The 18,240-nt window shown below is 39.9% G+C and overlaps 1 protein-coding gene across 11 annotated transcripts in view; it reads left to right on the top strand.

The window, feature by feature from the left end:
• The first annotated feature begins 10,671 nt into the window (after positions 1 to 10,671).
• The window catches only part of DNM1L (dynamin 1 like), a 46,895-nt gene continuing 39,326 nt past the window's right edge, over positions 10,672 to 18,240 (top strand). For 4 of the 11 annotated variants that reach the window (XM_072954514.1, XM_072954510.1, XM_072954509.1 and 1 more), the window contains exon 1: positions 10,676 to 10,935. In XM_072954514.1, the coding sequence (XP_072810615.1) occupies positions 10,834 to 10,935 (102 nt within the window). In that variant the 5' untranslated portion in view covers positions 10,676 to 10,833. Of the gene's footprint in view, positions 10,936 to 18,240 lie in introns of all 11 variants that reach the window. The other 7 variants (XM_072954511.1, XM_072954508.1, XM_072954506.1 and 4 more) reach the window with 4 other exon arrangements.

The following is an 18,240-nucleotide window of genomic DNA, read 5'->3' as shown; positions in this document are numbered from 1 at the left end:
TTGTTGCAAATATATTGGCAAATGTAGTTTTTAGCTTTTTAGCTTCTGAAGCAAAAAAAAAAAAAAAAAAGGAGAAAAAAAGCCCACCAGAAGGAGGCTTAAATACATTTTGAACAAGCTGTTCTCTTTTTCTTTTATCTTTTTGGTCACTATTTTATGATTTTTTTTTAAATCATTCTTCTGGCTCCCCTTAAATGTTCTCATGGTCATGATCACTTTTCTTCTTTATAGTCTCTGGGCAAAAGCATCTATTCTAAATTCATCCAGGTGTCTCCCTCTGCATTATTACCACCCTAGTAGTCATTTACTCAGTCATTCATTCATACAGCCATCCCCATCTGCATTATTACCGTCATCTCTGTCTTGAATTATGGCAACGCTCCCTGCCTGGTTTCCCGTTCTCCCTTACAGCCTCTCAGTCCAGCGGGATGGGGGGAATCCTTACGAATAAAATTCGTAAGATCACTTGTCTCTTTGTTGACCGTTCTGATTTTCTCCATCACCTTCAGGACCCATCTCTAGCTCCTCGCTCTCAAGGATTCACTTCTGACTGACCAGCTATTTATTTTTATTTCTTGGGAGAGGTAATTAGGTTTGTTTGTGTGTGTGTGTGTGTTTGATGCAGATTCTGGGGACTGGAGCCAGGCCCTTGCGCATGCTCAGCACGTGCTCTACCCCTGAGCTGCACTCCCCGCCCCTGACCCGCTCGTTAGACGTGACACTGGCCAGTCCCTCACAGACCTCACGCCCTGTGCTTAGTCACCCTAAGCTATTTAAGCCGTCCAGGACGTATCATGTCCTTTCCTGTCTCTTCCCTTTTGCACGAGCTGCCCCTCTGTCTGGTCTGGACGTCCTTCCCCCTCCTCTGTCAGGCCGGCTCCCGCTCATCCGCGTCCGGGAGGCCCAGGTCCGGCGCCTCCCCTCCGCGCTGCCGGCCGCATCACTGATTTCCTTCTTGAGAAGAGACATGAGCAGAGGCCTCCGAGGGGTTTTGAGGAATGCCCGCGAATGTGTTTTGTTCACCTTTGTATCTTTAGTACTTAATATAGTAATTAACTCCTATTTTCATTTTAAATTTGTTTGGCTGCTGGTCTGAATAGTGGCACACATTTAAGACCGCTGTTGAGATTTGAGGGTACATTATTTTCGACCTTTGCGTTAACTTACTAGTACTGCTTAAAAGCTTCCTTTTATTTTGGTAGCAGGTCACATTCTTAGCAGGTACATTATTACTCCTATTTGGTAGATTGAGGGTGAGAGTGAGGCCATGGGTTCTTAAAGAGTATGATTAATTCAGAATTTTTTTCCCTCGTGCTGTATTAGTTCTTTTTTTTTTTTTTTTAAGTTTTGATGGAGGTTGAACCCAGGACCTCATGCATGCTAGGCGAGCACTCCACCACTAAGCTATACCCTCCCCCCGTATTAGTTCTAAAACAACTTGTTAGTTCCTGACTAGTCCAGATGCAGTGTATTTAATATGCAAACTATTTATTTAGTCATTCATTCATACATCCATCTATTCATTCCTCCATTTAGTCAAACATTCAGTAACTGAGGAGGAATGAGAATAAAGAAAAGCTGTCAGAAAGAAATAAAAAACGTCAACTGTTGGATAAAACTTTATACCTTTACATATACTATACACAGGCCTTTATGATACACTGCCTTCTTCACTAAGTTGGCTAAATGTGTCACTGATATGTAAGTCTTAATCGCCCATCACAGTTGTATAGCATTTCTAGAAAACTGGTTCTTAAAACTCAAATTGACTCATGCTGCCCACTACTGGCTAGGTGAACTGGTTGGGGAATTAGGAAAGAAGTTCTCAGCCTCTCCTACCCCTGGCTCCTGCAGGAAGAAATTCTGGGTGGACGTCCCTTTTGTTGACCACAGTGTATCAGTGAGCCTTTGGGTAGGCAAAGGGAGCTCACCAAGGGCTGAAAAGCTCGATTTCTTTTCACCCTGAAAAGGTGAAAGGTGTAGGGGAGACAAAAAGGAAGCCCTGAGAAACAGAGGAGAAACAAAGGTTTGAGGAGTTTTTAAGAATGAAACAAATAGCTCAAGTGTAGAGTGCGTGCTTAGCATGCATAGGGTCCTGGGTTCAATCCCTAGTACCTCCATCAAATAAATAAATGAACCTAATCACCCCCCATCCAAAAAAAAAAAAACTATAAAAAATAAAACTACACTGAAAAGTCTTATAAAAATGAAATGAACTTTTTGGGAACCTGGAGTGCAGCTGTAAAGGAAAGTAGCCAAGGAGAAAATCCCAGAGACGCGGTGGGGGAAGTAACTTAACAGGGATGTTTAACGTGTCCTACTTCGTTGTTGGCATTACTGTGATGTAAAATCACTCCGTTATCTCAAACAGCTAATACAATACGCCATATTTTTCGAGCATGGGCAGATTAAAGGAAGGGATACGTTTCCCTTGGTGTATGGGTGCCAAGCAAAGGGAATAAACAGACTAGGGAGATGTGCGAGGGAAGCGGAGTACTCTAGGTCTCTTCGCTGTGTTCTCACGCTGCCCTCTAATGGGCTGTCAGTGTCTCCCCAGATTCAATTGCTGCCTTCTGAACCACCAGATTGATTCCACCATCTGCAGACAATTTCCCAACATCTGCTGACAAAGAATGTGTTAAGCTTGAGACCTAGGGAATAGTGCAAATTGATTAAACCTGTTTACTTTATTGTCTTTGAAAATTATGGGCAGTTTCCAAAACATGAGAAAGAGGCTTCCCCATCAGAGTTGTGTATTTCACATGAACATTTGCTCTACATGTTCCACGGTGATTGGAAGACAGTGGAATGGCAGCTTGGCTATGGCTGACGTTCAAAATGTTCGCATAAAATGATACTGGATGCTTATGCTATTAAAAATAGTTTGATCCTTTTCAAGAGGCATTAAAATAATTTCCAGGTATTAATTAACTCAAAATAAGCTTTCTCTCATTTGGAATTTTATTTTCTTTTATTTTTAAAATATTTTAATTGAAGTAAAGTCAGTTTACAATGTTGTGTCAATTTCTGGTGTACAGCACAATGCTTCAGTCATACATGAATATAGATATATTCATTTTTTTTATTTTTTTTTGTTTTTTTTGGTTTTTTTGATATATTCATTTTTATATTCTTTTTAACCATAAGTTACTACAAGATATTGAATATAGTTCCCTGTGCTATGCAGTATAAATTTGTTGTTTATCTATTTTATATATATTACTTGGTATCTGCAAATCTCAAACTCCCAATTTATCACTTCTCACCCACCTCCCCTGCTGGCAACCATAAGTTTGTTCTCTATGTCTGTGAGTCTGTTTCTGTTTTGTAAATCAGTTTGTTTGTCTTTTTTATTTTTGATTCCACATGTAAGTGATAGCATATGGTATTCTTTTTTCTGGCTTATTTCATTTAGAATGACATTCTCCAGGTCCATCCATGTTGCTGCAAATGGCATTATTTTATTATTTTTTATGGCTGACTAGTATTCCATTGTATAAATATACCACAACTTCTTTATCCAGTCATCTGTCAATGGACATTTAGGTTGTTTTGATATCTTGGCTATTGTAGATAGTGCTGCTATGAACATTGGGGTGCAGGTGTTTTTCAAATTGAAGTTCCCTCTGGATATATGGCAAGGAGTGGGATTGCCGGATCATATGGTAAGTCTGTTTTTCATTTTTTAAGGCATCACCATACTGCTTTCCACAGTGGCTGCACCAAGCTACATCCCCACCAGCAGTGTAGGCGGGTTCCCTTTTCTCCACACCCTCTCCAGCATTTACTGTTAAAGTGGACTTTTGAATGATGGCCATTTTGACTGGTGTAAGTGATACCTCATTGTAGTTTTGATTTGCATTTCTCTGATAATTAGTGATATTCAGCATTTTTTCACATACCTATTGGCCATTTGTATGTCTTCATTAGAGACTAGCCTGTTTAAGTCTTCTGCCCATTTTTGATTGGGTTGTTTGTTTTTTTCTTATTAAGTCATATGAGCTATTTATATATTTCAGAAATTAAGCCCTTGTCAGTCACATCTTTTGCAAATATTTTCTCCCACTCCATAGGTTGTCATTTTGTTTTGTTTATGGTTTCCTTTGCTGTGCAAAAGCTTATGTTTGATTAGGTTCCATTTGTTTATTTTTGCTCTTATTTCTATTTCCTGGGTAGACTGCCCTAGGAGACATTGCTGAGATTTATGTCGGATAATGTTTTGCCTGTTTTCTTCTAAGAGGTTTATAGTGTCTTGTCTTATGTTTAAATCTTAAAGCCATTTTGAGGTTTTTTTTTTGTGTGTATGCTGTGAGGGAGTAGTCTAACTTCATTGATTTACATGCAGCTGTCCAGTTGTCCCTACACCATTTGCTGAAGAGACTGCCTTTACTCCATTGTATGTTCTTGCCTCCTTTGTCAAAGATTAATTAACCAAAAGTTTCTGGGTTTATTTCTGGGCTCTCTGTTCTGGTCCATTGATCTGTATGTCTTTTTTTGCACCAATACCATGCTGTTTTGATGACTGTAGCTCTGTAGTATTGTCTGAAGTCTGGGAGGGTTATTCCTCCAGCTTCATTCTTTTCCTTCAGTAATGCTTTGGCAATTCTGGGTCTTTTGTGATTCCATATACATTTTAGGATTATTTGTTCTAATTCTGTGAAAAATGTCCTGTGGAATTTGATAGGGATAACATTAAATCTGTAGATTTCCTTGGGTAGTATGGCTGTTTTAACAATATTAATTCTTCCAATCCAAGAACATGGGATATCTTTCCATTTCCTTAAGTCATCTTTAATTTCCTTAGTCAATGTTTTATAGTTCTCTGCATATAAGTTTTTCACTTCCTTGGTCAGATTTATTCCTAAGTATTTTTTTTTTTTTGGATGCAATTTTAAAAGGGATTGTTTCTTTACTTTCCTTTTCTGATATTTCATTTTTAGGGTAAAGACATGCAAGTGATTTCTGTATGTTAACCTTGTATCCTGCTACTCATTCAGGATTTTAAGTTATAATAAAGCCAGTCTACACCCCAGCAAAATAACTTGGCAGCTATTCTGATGAGGAGTCTATGCCAGGCCAGCTTTATGTATTTTGGCTGCGTTTGATTACAAATCCTAATTGCAATTGTACCAATTCAGAGCTGGTTAAATCCTTGCTATTCCAGCCTTCCCAAGTAAAAGAAAAGGAAATTCCAAGTCCACTACAGTAATACTCTGTAATAAGCATCATACTACGTAGTAGAGATGACCAGCCACACCATTTCCACTTTCAGTGAGCTCACCGTTGGCTAAGGGGAAAGGGCAATGATGTCAGAACACACCCTCACGCCATACACAAAAATAAACTCAAAATGTCTTAAAGACGTAAACATAAGACAGGATACCATAAATCTTCTAGAAGAGAACACAGGCAAACCATTCTCTGACATAAATTGTGGCAATGTTTTTCTGGGTCAGTCTCCCAAGGAAATAGAAATAAAAGCAGAAACAAACAAATAGGACCTAATTAAACTTACAAGCGTTTGCACAGCAAAGGAAACTATAAACAAAGTGAAGACAACCTACAGACTGGGAGAAAGTATTTGCAAACGATGTGATTGACAAGGGCTTAACTTCTGGAATATACAAACAGCCCATACAACTCAATAACAACAACAACAACAACAACAAAAACCCAAGCAACCCAATCAAAAATGGACAGAAGACTTAAACAAGCTAGGCTCTAATGAAGACACACAGATGGCCAATAGGTACGTGAAAAAAATGCTCAAATCACTAATTATCAGACAAATGCAAACCAAAACTGCAATGACGTATCACTTACACCAGTCAAAATGGCCATCATTCAAAAGTCCACAAACAGTAAATGCTGAAGAGGGAGTGGAGAAAAGGGAACCCTCCTACACTGCTGGTGGGGATGTAGCTTGGTGCAGCCACTATGGAAAGCAGTATGGAGATGCCTTAAAAAACGAAAAACAGACTTACCATATGATCTGGCAATTCCACTCCTGAGCATGCATCCAGAGAAAACTCTAATTCAAAAAGATACATGTACCCCAATATTCATAGCAGCACTGTATACAATAGCCAAGAAATGAAAGTAACCTAAATGGCCATTGATAGAGATTGGGGAAAGAAGTTATGGTATCTATCTACCTATCTATCTATCTACCTACCTACCTATCTTTATAATGGAATACTCCTTAGCCATAAAAAAAGAATGCCATTGCAGCAACATGAATGGATCTAGAGATTATCATACTAAGTAAATCAGAGAGAGAAAGACAAATATCACATGATATCACTTACATTTGGAATCTAAAAAATGACACAAATTAACATACTTACAAATCAGAAAGAGACTCACAGACATAGAAAACAAACTTATGGTTACCAAAGGGGAAAGAAGGGTGGAAGGGATAAATTAGGAGTTTAAGATTAGCAGATACACACTACTATATACAAAATAGATTAACAATAAGTTCCTACTGTGTAGTACAGAAAGCTATAGGCAATAGTTTGTATAGCCTATAATGAAAAAGAATATGAAAAAGAATATACATATATAAATGTATAAGTGAATCACTATGCTGTACACCAGAAATTAACACAGCACTGTAAATCAATTACACTTCAATTGAAAAATAAATAACTGTGTTGAGTAAATGAGGGAATGAATGCAGAATCATATGTGTAGAGTTTACCAAATAGCTTGTTTTTTTTTAATTGAATGAAAGTTCTTTACATTCTATAGTGCTTTACAATTTTCAAGTTTCAATGAAACTTGGAATAACTTAAAAAAAATCTAATACCCCTATCATGCCCTTCCTTGCTTTCCTCTCCTCACTGGTCACCACTTGTTTGTTCTCTAACTGTGAATTGGCTCCTTTTTGTCTTATTCACTAGTTTGTTGTATTTTTTTAGATTTCACATATAAGCAATATTATACCGCATTTGTCTTTCTCTATCTGATTTATTTCATAATGCCCTCCAAGTCCATCCCTGTTGCTGCAAATGGCAAAATTTCATTCTTTTTATGGCTGCATAGTATTCCCCAAATAGTCAGTTTTGATCCCAGCTCTGCCACCTACTAGCTTTGTAAACCTACTACTTTACCCAAACACCTGGAGCCTTAGTTTCTACACTGTAAAATGTTTATTTAGCATAGTGCCTCACATACAGTAAGCACTCAGTATAACAGTTTAACAGTATTGTGTAAAAAGAGCAATAAGGAAAATAGGGAATGACTAAGTACAAGGAGTTGAATTCCTAGATTATGAGCTATATATGTACATTTAGGATTTGGGGAATTTCTTTTACAGTGACTAAGGATTCTACTTTATTCTTCAAAACCAATTTATGCCATGTGATAGGAAACATGATCTCTGAAGTCAGTGACTCACATCCTTACAGTTCCATAACCAGAGAGAGAGAAGATTATCTGGTTAACTCAAGTTTAAAAATTCTAGAGAAGCTCTCTAAAAGGTCCTGTTTAGATCAGGTCCGTCCTTAGACCAGTCACCTTAACGTGGTGTGGGAGGCAGAATAATGGCCTCTCAAACGTGTCCATGCCCTAATCCCTGGAACCTGTGAACCTAACATGGTAAAAGGGACTTTACAGATATGGTTAAAATTACTGGCTTAGCTATGGGGAGATTGTCCTGGATTATCCAAAGGGAGCCAATATAATCATGGGTTCTTAAAAAGCAGAGAAACTTTCCTCGCTGTGGTCAGGGGAAAATGTGATAATAGAAGTAGCGTCAAAGTGGCTAGCTTTGAAGATGTTTGAAAGGGGGTCAAGAGCTAGGAGTATGAGTGGTTTCAAATCTGGAAAAGGCAAGGAGATTGACTCTCCCACAGAGGCTCCACAAAGGAAAGCAACCCTGATGATAGTATGATTTTGGCCCAGTGCGACCCATGCTGGACTTCTGACCTACAGAGCTGTGAGGTCATACGTTTTTGCGGTGATTTGTGAAGGCAGCAATAGGAAGCTCACACACCAGGGCACAGCAGGGTGGAAACTGAGTTTCGGTTCCTCCCCAGACCCGCTCAACCTTCTCTGCCCAGAGGCAGCTTGCTCAGTGGGATCCCCCTGCAGCCTCCAGCGCTGCCCACCCACCTCGTTCACGAGGATAAACTGGTCTGAGAGAAGGAAGGAGAGAGAAGCAGAGATGAGAGGGAGGGAGAATTCTGCTGCTGCCTGAGCCCCTGGTTCCAGGTGCTCTTTGAGGACAAGGCCATGTCAGCTCTTTGGTTATATAAGGCAGTTAATTCCTCTTTTTGAGCCAGTTAGCTTGAGTTAAATTTCTGTGACTTGCAACCAAACTGTCTTCCCTAAATCATAAACCTATAGTGGGGGCTGCAGGAGGAGAATTTTTTAAAAGCCTTTGGAGACAGTATCTGCTCATGGCTCCCTGTACGTCATAGCAACCCGCTCAGAAACACATTCTCCTCCTTTAGACGAGACGTACTTACTGGCGAAGTGGCTTTCCCACAAGCAAGAGTGTTCTGAAATTAAAATGTGAAAACTTAAATAGGTTTGCTTTGTTTGCTTCTAGTGAAACACACTGCCCATAGACGTTCTTGTCTTACGTTTACAAAAAGCGTTATCAAACTAGAGCCACTCTTTTTCAAGGCCTCACCACTTCCTGTTTCTGCAGCCTCCATCACTTTTCCTTTGTCTCGATGAAATCAATGCTCTACGATCTAGACAAATACTGGACAATCCTGCTTTAACCTAACGGAGGGTGGGGGTGACAGGAGGACTTTTGAGCACTGGCCATTTGATCATTCTTCTTCCTCCTACAAAAAGACAGAATTAAAAAACAGTCACTATGGTTTTTGAAGCATGTTGATACAAGGCTTTTTATGTTCTACTCCAACAGATCCTTTATAATTTAAACAGAAATACATCATGCCATACAAAATTCGTGACATCTCTCTTTTGGGACTATACGTACGCTTGCTCTTTACATTTGGCCATTAGCAAATAGGAAAAGACTATGTCTTTTGGTGCCACAAATAAGGGAAAAACAGTTGTAGTTGTATCATTGTTGTCCCAGGGCACTTTGCTCCTATGAAGCAGTTACTGGTTACACCCACGGAGCTTCACTGTGAACGTATTCCCTTAATTTGTCTGCCTTTGCTTCTTGGAAGGAATACAGACTGCTCAGAGAAAAAGGAAGAGAACAAAAAACTCCATCAACAGAGGGCTGAGAATCAACGTGGGTAACATCTGATTATTATTATCTTTGTTAGAAAACAATGACTTGGAATAAATTTCTTTGGTCTGCTTTCTGTTTCTGGAGTTCTGAAATTTTTGTCTCATTTTTCTCTGAAATTAACAAAAGAAAAGAAAAGAAAAGAAAAGAATTAGAGAGAAGGAAATGTTCATAAAACCAGATACCAGAAAACCACTAGTGGACCTTCAGGTCTTAGCTTCAGTGACATTTAATTCATTGGTTCAAAAGTATTTATTGAGTACCTACCATGTGTCCTGCTGAACAAATCAAGCATGTTCCCCAAGGCTACTGTGTATGGCTGTGCCTGTTAATGGTACGCACTACTGCAAGTGGTCCTTGCTCTCAAGAAGATTCAATGCAGTGATTTCTAGGAAGTCTTGCTTGAACTTTCACTCCCCACTCAGTAGAAAAAGTACTCCCCAATGCGTCCAGTCATAGCACTTAGCCCATGTGTTTGTCATTGTGTTAGACTGCAAACTCAGAGGGTTCTGAGATTGGGACTACCTTGTTTGTCACTTTCCAGGGGGCTAGGGATGCGTCAGTGAATTAAACAGTCAAAAATCCTTGGCCTCTTTATAATCTAGAGGAGAGATAGTAAAGAAGTTCAATAGGTAGCATGTAAGATGGAGATACACCTATGGAGAAAAATCAAGGAGGGAAAGGGTCTTCCTCTGTCGCCTATCTTGGGTCTTTGCTCAGATGTCACTTTTTTTTTTTTTTTTAATTTTGAGCGAGGAAACCTTTGGAGGGTTGCAGTAGAGGAGAGACACTATTTTAAATGAAAAACACCTAGGAATAGAACACTAGGTATACTTAGCAAACAGCCAGAATGGCAGTTATCAGATCTCCACTTTGCCAGCAATCAGGCCACGGTGAATAAAGATTTATACAGAATATAGAGAAAAAGGGCCCAGCCCTTCCCCTCGAAAACCCTAACGTTTTCAGATCCTTTCTGAACACATTTAAAGAAATATCCCAGATAACCCTCTTGTTCTAACCTGGGCTGGTTTTGTATTTTTATAAAATTGCACCTCACATATTTTCGTATCATCCTACAGACCTTTTGCACCTGGCCGGGGTATCTCAGGCTATGAGCTGTTCTTTAACCCTTTCCAACCCGCCCTAACTTGAGAAAGCGTCCTCATTGGGAAATACCATCCTGGAAAATCAAGAGACTAGCTGTACTTAACACATTCGTATCTGGAATTTTCACACCCATTTTTGAGGACAGGCATCAGTGTATCTCTTCCCTTCTACTCTCTGAGCCTCGCTTCCTAATTTTCTGGCAGGAGCCAAACGAGCATCCCGGCCCCAAACACCCGTCTCTCCGGCCCGCGCCGCGCAGCCTTCTGGGAGCTGTAGGCCCCGGCGGTCCTCCTCACCAGAACTGCAACTCCCGGCAGCCTTTGTTTCTCGGCCCCGCCCTCTTGGCGCATGGCCTGCCGGGAGGGGGCAGGTAGCGGGCGGGAGGGCTCCAATGGGTGCCGGCTCCCGAGGAGAGGGCGGAGGAGAGGAGGAAGAAGGCGGACTCTGGGCCCCAGCCCCATTCATTGCCGCGGCCGGCCGGGCGGGGGTCCCGTGTTTTCCGCGTCATGGAGGCGCTCATTCCCGTTATCAACAAGCTCCAGGACGTCTTCAACACGGTGGGCGCCGACATCATCCAGCTGCCTCAGATCGTCGTGGTGGGAACGCAGGTGAGAGACGAGGGCGGCGTCTGCCCAGGCCGGAGCCCCGCGGCGCGGGCCTGGACCCGGCCGTCGCCGCGCCCGCTCCCGGGCCCGCCCTCGCGGCCTGCGTGGGGAGGGCGCCGCCGCGCCGGGATGCCCGGGGCCGCGGTGCACCGGGGTCGTGGGAGCCAGGGCCCGGCCGGGAGGCGCGGGGCGGTGCCGGCGCGGCGTTGGGCCCCGCGGGTCCCGGGGGCGGGGTGGGGGAGGGCCGGGCCGGCCGGCGGGGCTGGAGTCCGCGGGGACCGGGCGCGGCTCTGCCCGCGGGCCGCCGCCTCCAAGGGCACCTGGGGGACGCGCGGCGCACGCAGGGCCGCACTGGGCACGCGGGGCCGGGGCGCCCCTTCCCGGCTGGTTTCGGGGCGGCGGGATGTTTTACGCCCCCCCTTGCCTTGCCAGGGGCGGCGGGGTCGGTTTTGGAGCCGCGCGGGTCCGGCGGGGAAGGCCGCTGCTGTGTAGCACCTGTTTTCCTGCAGCGTCGTCTAGGTTTCCAGAACGCCGAAGCGGTTAAGCCAGAACAGAACCCCCAAAGCAACTTGCACTTGGAGTTTGTGGGTGTTAGGAAGGCATAGCCAATTTTTCTGCGTAGGCTGTGGTTTTTGTCTTCTCCCTAAATTAAGCATCAAGGTTCTCTGGTCTTCTTGTGTTGCATCTCTTTTAGATAACACATTTTTTTAATGTGCAGAAATGTTGTAGAAATAAATGTTATTTCTAGAGTGACAGAGAATTCTAAGTTTCATTTTCAATGCCTGCTGCTTTTCTGGTTGAAGAGGAATCAACCATAGGCCTTTTATTGGAGTTCAGAGAAACGCATTTTAGACATTACTTAGTATATTAAGTGCTTTCATTTGTTAATGATGTTTTCTATTTCTGAGTGGTTTCCTCACTTTCCACGAGGTGCATCGCTACATCTTGCTACAAAATTAAAGTGCAGGATATACAAATTTTGAGAGGGGACTTGATGTTCAAAATACTGTAGTAGGTCCAGACACTGGAAACCTTGTAAACCATACACATCCCAGGGTGGGGGTGGGAATGGAGGATGGGAGGGGCTGGTTGGCCTTAGGATTGGTGCAGATTCTGCTCAATCCTGCCTGCACATATAGTATTTGTAACTCTTAATATTTGGAGTTATTACTGGAGACCGAATCATCACCATAGTAAATTATGAGAAATATAGTTTAAAATATTTTATTATTATTATTTTAAATGGAGGTTCTAGGGATTGAAGCCAGGATCTTATGCATGCTAAGCATGCGGTCTCCCACTGAGCTATATGCCCCACTCTGAGAAATATTTTTATTGAGTATATTTTGTTCGCTGCTCTGTTCTGGGGTATGTGGTAGGTGCTCCATAATACTTTGAATGAGTAGATAGTATTTTTAAAACACTGGGGCTTTTATCACCAAAGCCGTTCTGTTTTTATAAATAGAATTAGAGGAGATGATTTAAATTAAATCTTTGGTAGTAATTTGGAAGTGTTTCCCAGCTGTAGACCAGATACTTTCCCATATACTTTAAAGAAATTCTCAATGCTTTTTAAGCAAAAGAATCAGAGCTGTAGTGCATATAAATAGCTTAACATCAAGGAGGGTTTTTCTTACACAAAATGGTTTATTTTGGTGAGTAAACCTGTTCCCAGAATCGAGGGGTGGGAGCAGGGTAGGAAAGTAAAGAGTTGACCATTGTGAAAGCCATTAACATGTGGTGGCAAAAACCATGCTACTAGTGACAGTTATACACCACTCATGTCTTATTAGCTGAAATTCAGTCCTTTATTATTTAGGTACAGAAGAAATAAATAAAAATAGAAGCAATGTCCTTTCCCTCATATTTTCTTCAGTATGTTGAAAAAAACCTCATTCACTTGATCTGAATAAAAGCACACCACAACTATGTCATCTAGGTTATTTAAAGTGTAACATTTGTACAGCACAGACCTCACATTCATGTATATATGTGTTTTGTATATATATATTTATTGAAGTGTAGTCCGTTTACAAGGTTGTGTCAGTTACTGGAATACAGCGTAATGCTTCAGTCATACACGAACAGACATGAGCATTCTTAAGTTCATACTTAATGGAGTAGTGTAAAGTGAGTTCCAGACATAGTAAATGCTCTGTACTTCGTTCTGACTGGTACATTTCTCAGTGGCAGGGATCATGTCTTCGTAACACAGGTATAATCTCTATCTTACGCATCACCTGTACTTTAAATGGCTACGTGTCCCATTTTGTGGAAATTTGTAGAACTGTGATTGTCAAACTTGAATGTATATAAGAATTATTTTGAAAAAAGTTTCCTGGACCCCATCCCCAGGGATTTTGATTTTATAAGTCTGGGGTGGTCCTGGCATCATAGGTCATTCTGATGCAGATGACTCATGGATCCTAATCTGAAAAATGTATTAGTGAGTCTTTGATTTTACAATGAGTGAAATTGGAAAAAGCAGGCAGGTGTTGTTTGAGGGCATACCACTGTTCAGTAGTGTGTTGATTCTGGCCGCATTCTTGCTCCAAAGTATCAGCTTCCAGGCAATCTTTGCGGATCTCTAAATGTTTTAAACTTTGATTCCCTGCCCCACCCCCAATTTTGATTTCTTAAGTTGCCTAAATAATAGTTTGCGGCCTAGAGAATTGGAGAAGTTGAGGAGAGAGATGTTTACATTCACACTTTTTATGATTTAGCTAAATAAATTGCTTTCCTCTTTCTCTAGCTGAGGTTCTTTGTGTGGAAACACCAGAAAACGGGGAGAGAGAAGGTTGATACTTTTAAACCGTGGTGTTCTTTGCAGGTGAAGAAGATAAGACTTAAATGACATTTGTGACTCGACTTGGGAAATATAATCACTATTTCTTAAGTTGGGAATTGGAAGGTGGAGCCCTCCAGGTATGTAATCCAAACCACCACTAGCACAGGAGTCCCGATACAGGTGGCGTTAACCTGAGACTCTGGCTCGGTGTTGCTGGTAACGTACCTTTCACCTTGCATTTTATTTCAGTCATTGCAGTGCTCCACCTTCAGTAATTCAGACAAATGCGAAAGGAACTGGAGTCTTGCCTTTTAAATGACCAACTCACAAACCAACTTTTTAATTTAATTTAAAAATTTAAATATAATTCATGTAATATAAAACCCAACATTATAAAGTACATAGTTCAGTGGTTTTTTCGTATATTCACAAGGTTCGGCAACCATCAGCACTGTCTAATTCCAGAACATTCTCATTACCCCAGAAGGAAACTCCAAATCCATTAGCACAGTCCTCATCAACCCCCCAACCCAGCACCTGGCAACCACTAGTCTACTTTCTGTCTCTATGGATTTGCCTATTCTGGACGTTTCATATAAATGGAATTGTACAATCTGTGGTCTTTTGTGTCTGGCCTCTTTTGCTCAGCATAGTGTTTTTCAGGTTTGTTCATGTTGTAGCATGTATTAGTACTTCATTACTTTTTATGGCTGAATAATATTCCTTTGCATAGATATGCCACAGTTTGTTTATCCATTCATTAGCTGGTGGACATTTGGGTTTCTACTTTTTGGCTATGTTGAATAATGCTGCTGTGAACATTGTTTTACAAGTTTTTGTGTGAACATATGTTTTCAGTTCTCTTGGGAATATACAGTTGACACTTGAGCAAAATGTATTTGAACTGCGAGGGTCCATTTATGCAGATTTTTTTCCATAAATACATCAGTACTACACGATGCATGGTTGGTTGAATCTGTGGATGTGAAGCTGTGGCTACAGAGGGCCAACTGTGTAGTTAAATGCAGATTTACAAGGGCTCAGTGTCTCTGACTGCTATTCAGGGATCTGCCGTACCTAGGAGTAGAATTGCTGGTTCATTTGGTAACTCTTACTTAACTTTTTAAGGAACGGCCACACTGTTTTCCATGGTAGCTGTACCATTTTACAGACCTCTGTCAGTGTGTGAGTGTTTCAGTTTCTGTACACTCTCATCAACTCTTGTTACTGTCTTTTTTTAAGTGTTTAATTATTCTAGAATTCTTTATTTAAAAGGAAGCAGACGCACTTCCCCTCCTACTACCTCCTCTGCCACTATTATTTACATTAGCTCTTTCTGGAATCTTGTTCTCTCCTGCTTGATATGCCTACATTTGTCTTGTGTTTGTAGAGATGGTAGCTTCATTAAGTTTAGTAATTTGGTGCCAAATACTGATCTGAATTTTCATTCCTTCGTTGTTTTTTTGTGAGTGTTTTTAAGTAAATTTATGTTTTTCCCTTTTCTTTTTTTCTAGTTTTTCTGTGTAGATCATGTGCTGCTTCAGTTTTTTTTAAATTTTAAAAACATTGAGGTGAAATTTATATAGCATAAAATTAGTTACTTTAAAGTGTGCAGTTCAGTGGCATTTAGTACAGTCATAATGTTGTGCAACCGCCACCACTGTCTAGGTCCAAAACATTTTCATCACCCCAAAAGAAAACTCCATATCCATTAAGGAGTCATTTCCTAATTCTCTTTCCCCTCAGTCCCTGGCAGCCATCAGTCTTCTTCCTTCTTTATGGATTTACCTATTTTGGATATTTTATAGAAACAGAATCATACACTATATGGCCATTTTTGTTTGGCTTCTTTTATTTAGTATAGCATGGCCCATTCATACTGTAGCATGTATCAGTACTTTTAATTGCTGACTAATATTCCATTGTGTATATATACCACGGTTTGTTTATTGTTCATCTGTTGATGGGTATTTGGGTGGTTTCAGTCTTTTGTTGGTTGTGAGTAGTGCTGCCGTGAACATTTGTGTACAAGTATTTAAATATCTGTTTCCAGTTCTTTCAGTTATAGACCCAGGGGTGAAATGCTGGGTCATATATTAATTCTCTGTTTAACTTTTGGAGGAACCACCAAAGTTTTTTCCACAGTTGCTATATATTTTACATTCCCACCAACTATGTACTAGGCTTCCAATTTCTTTATATCCTTTTCAACACTTTGTTACTGTGTTTTTTTAATATAAGTAACCTGATGAGAGTGTGAAGTGGCATCTCATTTGTGGTTTTGATTTGTATTTCCCTAATGACTAATGACGTGAATATCTTTTAGGTGTTTGTTGGGTTGTCTTTCTATGTTGAACTGTAAGAGTTCTTTATATATTCTGGATACTAGGCCATTATAAATGTGTGATTTGCACATACTTTCTCCGATTCTGTAGGTTGTCTTTTCACTTTCCTGATAGTGTCCTTTGTTGCATAAAAGTTTTTAATTGTGATGAAGTTGAGTTTGTCTTTTTTTTTTTAATTTTGTTGCTTGTGCTTTGGGAATCATATCATTGCCAAATCCAAGGTCATGAAAGTTTATCATTTTATCATTATTTTATATTTTCTTCTAAGAGTTTTATAGTTTTAGCTCTTACATTTAGAGTTTTGATCCATTTTGAGTAAATTTTTGTCTTTGGTACGAAGTACGGGTTCCCACCTTCGTTCTTTTCCATGTGCCTGCCTATCCAGTTGATTCAACACTATTAGTTGGAGATTTGTTCTTTCCCCATTGAATGGTTTTGGCACTATTGTTGAAAATCAGTTGACTACAGATGTGTGGATTTATTTCTGGACTCTGAATTGTTTTCTGTTGGTCAGTAGGTCTTTTCTTATGCCAGTACCACGCACTGTTCTGATTACTGTAGCTTTGCAGTGTATTTTGAAACCAGAAAGTAAGAGTCTCCCAACTGTTCTTTTTTTTGAAGATTATTTTTGCAATTAGAAGTCCCTTGCCATTCACTCCATAGGAATTTTAGACTTGGTATTTCCATTTCTATAAAATGAAGCTGTTGGAATTTTGATAGAGATTGTGTTGACTCTGTACATTGCTTTGGGGAATATTGCCATCTTAATATTAAATCAGACCTAGAATTCCTAGTTGATAGATTTTTTTTTTTCTTTCAGCTCTTTAGATGAGTCGTGCTACTGCCTCCAGCTTCCAAAATTTCTAATGAGAGATCTATTGTGTTGTTAATCTTGCTGAGGATCTCTTGTATGTGAATTATCTGTTTCTCTCCTGCTGCTTTCGATATTTGTTTTTGTTTTTCAGCATTTTGATTACAGTTTGTCTCCATGTGGATCTCTTTGTGTTTATCCTACATCGAGTCACTGAGTTCTTTAATATGCAGATTCATGTCACTTTCTCCGTTTTCCTGCTTTTATGGAAAAAGTGAGGATGGATATTACATTTGCTTTTCAGATATATGGATCTCACTCTTTTATGTTCCAGACAGCACTGGGCCTGTATTTTATTTTTATTGATTTATTTAAATTGAATTATAGTTGATTTACAGTGTTATGTTACTTTCTGGTGTGCAGCATAGTGATTCAGTTATACACACACGAATATTCTTTTTCATATTCTTTTTTACTATAGGTTATTACAAGCTATTGAATATAGTTCCCTGTGATATACAGTAGGACCTTGTTGTTAATCTATTTTGTATATAGTAGTTCGTATCTGCTAGTCCAAACTCCTAATTTATCCCTCCCCCCGACCTTCCTTTTCCCTTTGGTAACCATAAGTTTGTTTTCTATGTCAGGGTATCTCTTTCTGTTTTGTAAATAAGTTCATTTGTGTCATTTGTTTTAAGATTCTACATACAAGTGATATATGATACTTATCTTTGTCTGACTTAGTTCACTTAGTATGATAATCTCCAGCTCCATCCATGTTGCTGCAAATGGCATTATTTCTTTTTTATGGCTAAGTAGTATTCCACTGTGTATGTGTACACACACAGATGCACACCCCTACATAAATATATATATATACTGCAACTTCTTTATCCAGTCATCTGTTGATGGACATTTAGTTTCAGGCCTGTATTTTATAATCAGGAAAAAGTTCTTCCCCAAGGAATGTCAGGTCTCCAGCATTTTAGCAAGTTTGGCTTCTGGATAGTTGAAGTGTTGATATCACTGAGTAATATATGTAGTGATTATTCAATATAACAGTCACATTTTAACACAATACATTATGAAGTGATTTAAACTTTAGATTTATATTTTGCCAGTAGGTGAAGTGTTTGAGCTATGCAGTAAGAAATGTTAGTTCATTTATTTAAAATATCAGAAAGTTAACATTTCTAGTGATGCTCTGAGAAATATTTTAATTAAAATAAATAAGGCAAACATTAAGGAAACTTGTAATTCTGAAACTACTTCAGTTAAAAATTTAGGAAAGGTACATCTTTATCTGTTAATATCAAAATAAAGAATTGCAAGGTCTGCTTGATACAATGAAAAGTAAAAACTAA

The sequence above is a fragment of the Vicugna pacos genome, chromosome 34 (genome assembly GCF_048564905.1).
Source record: "Vicugna pacos chromosome 34, VicPac4, whole genome shotgun sequence".
Lineage (NCBI taxonomy): Eukaryota > Metazoa > Chordata > Mammalia > Artiodactyla > Camelidae > Vicugna > Vicugna pacos.
This window is presented reverse-complemented; position numbering and strand designations above follow the sequence as displayed.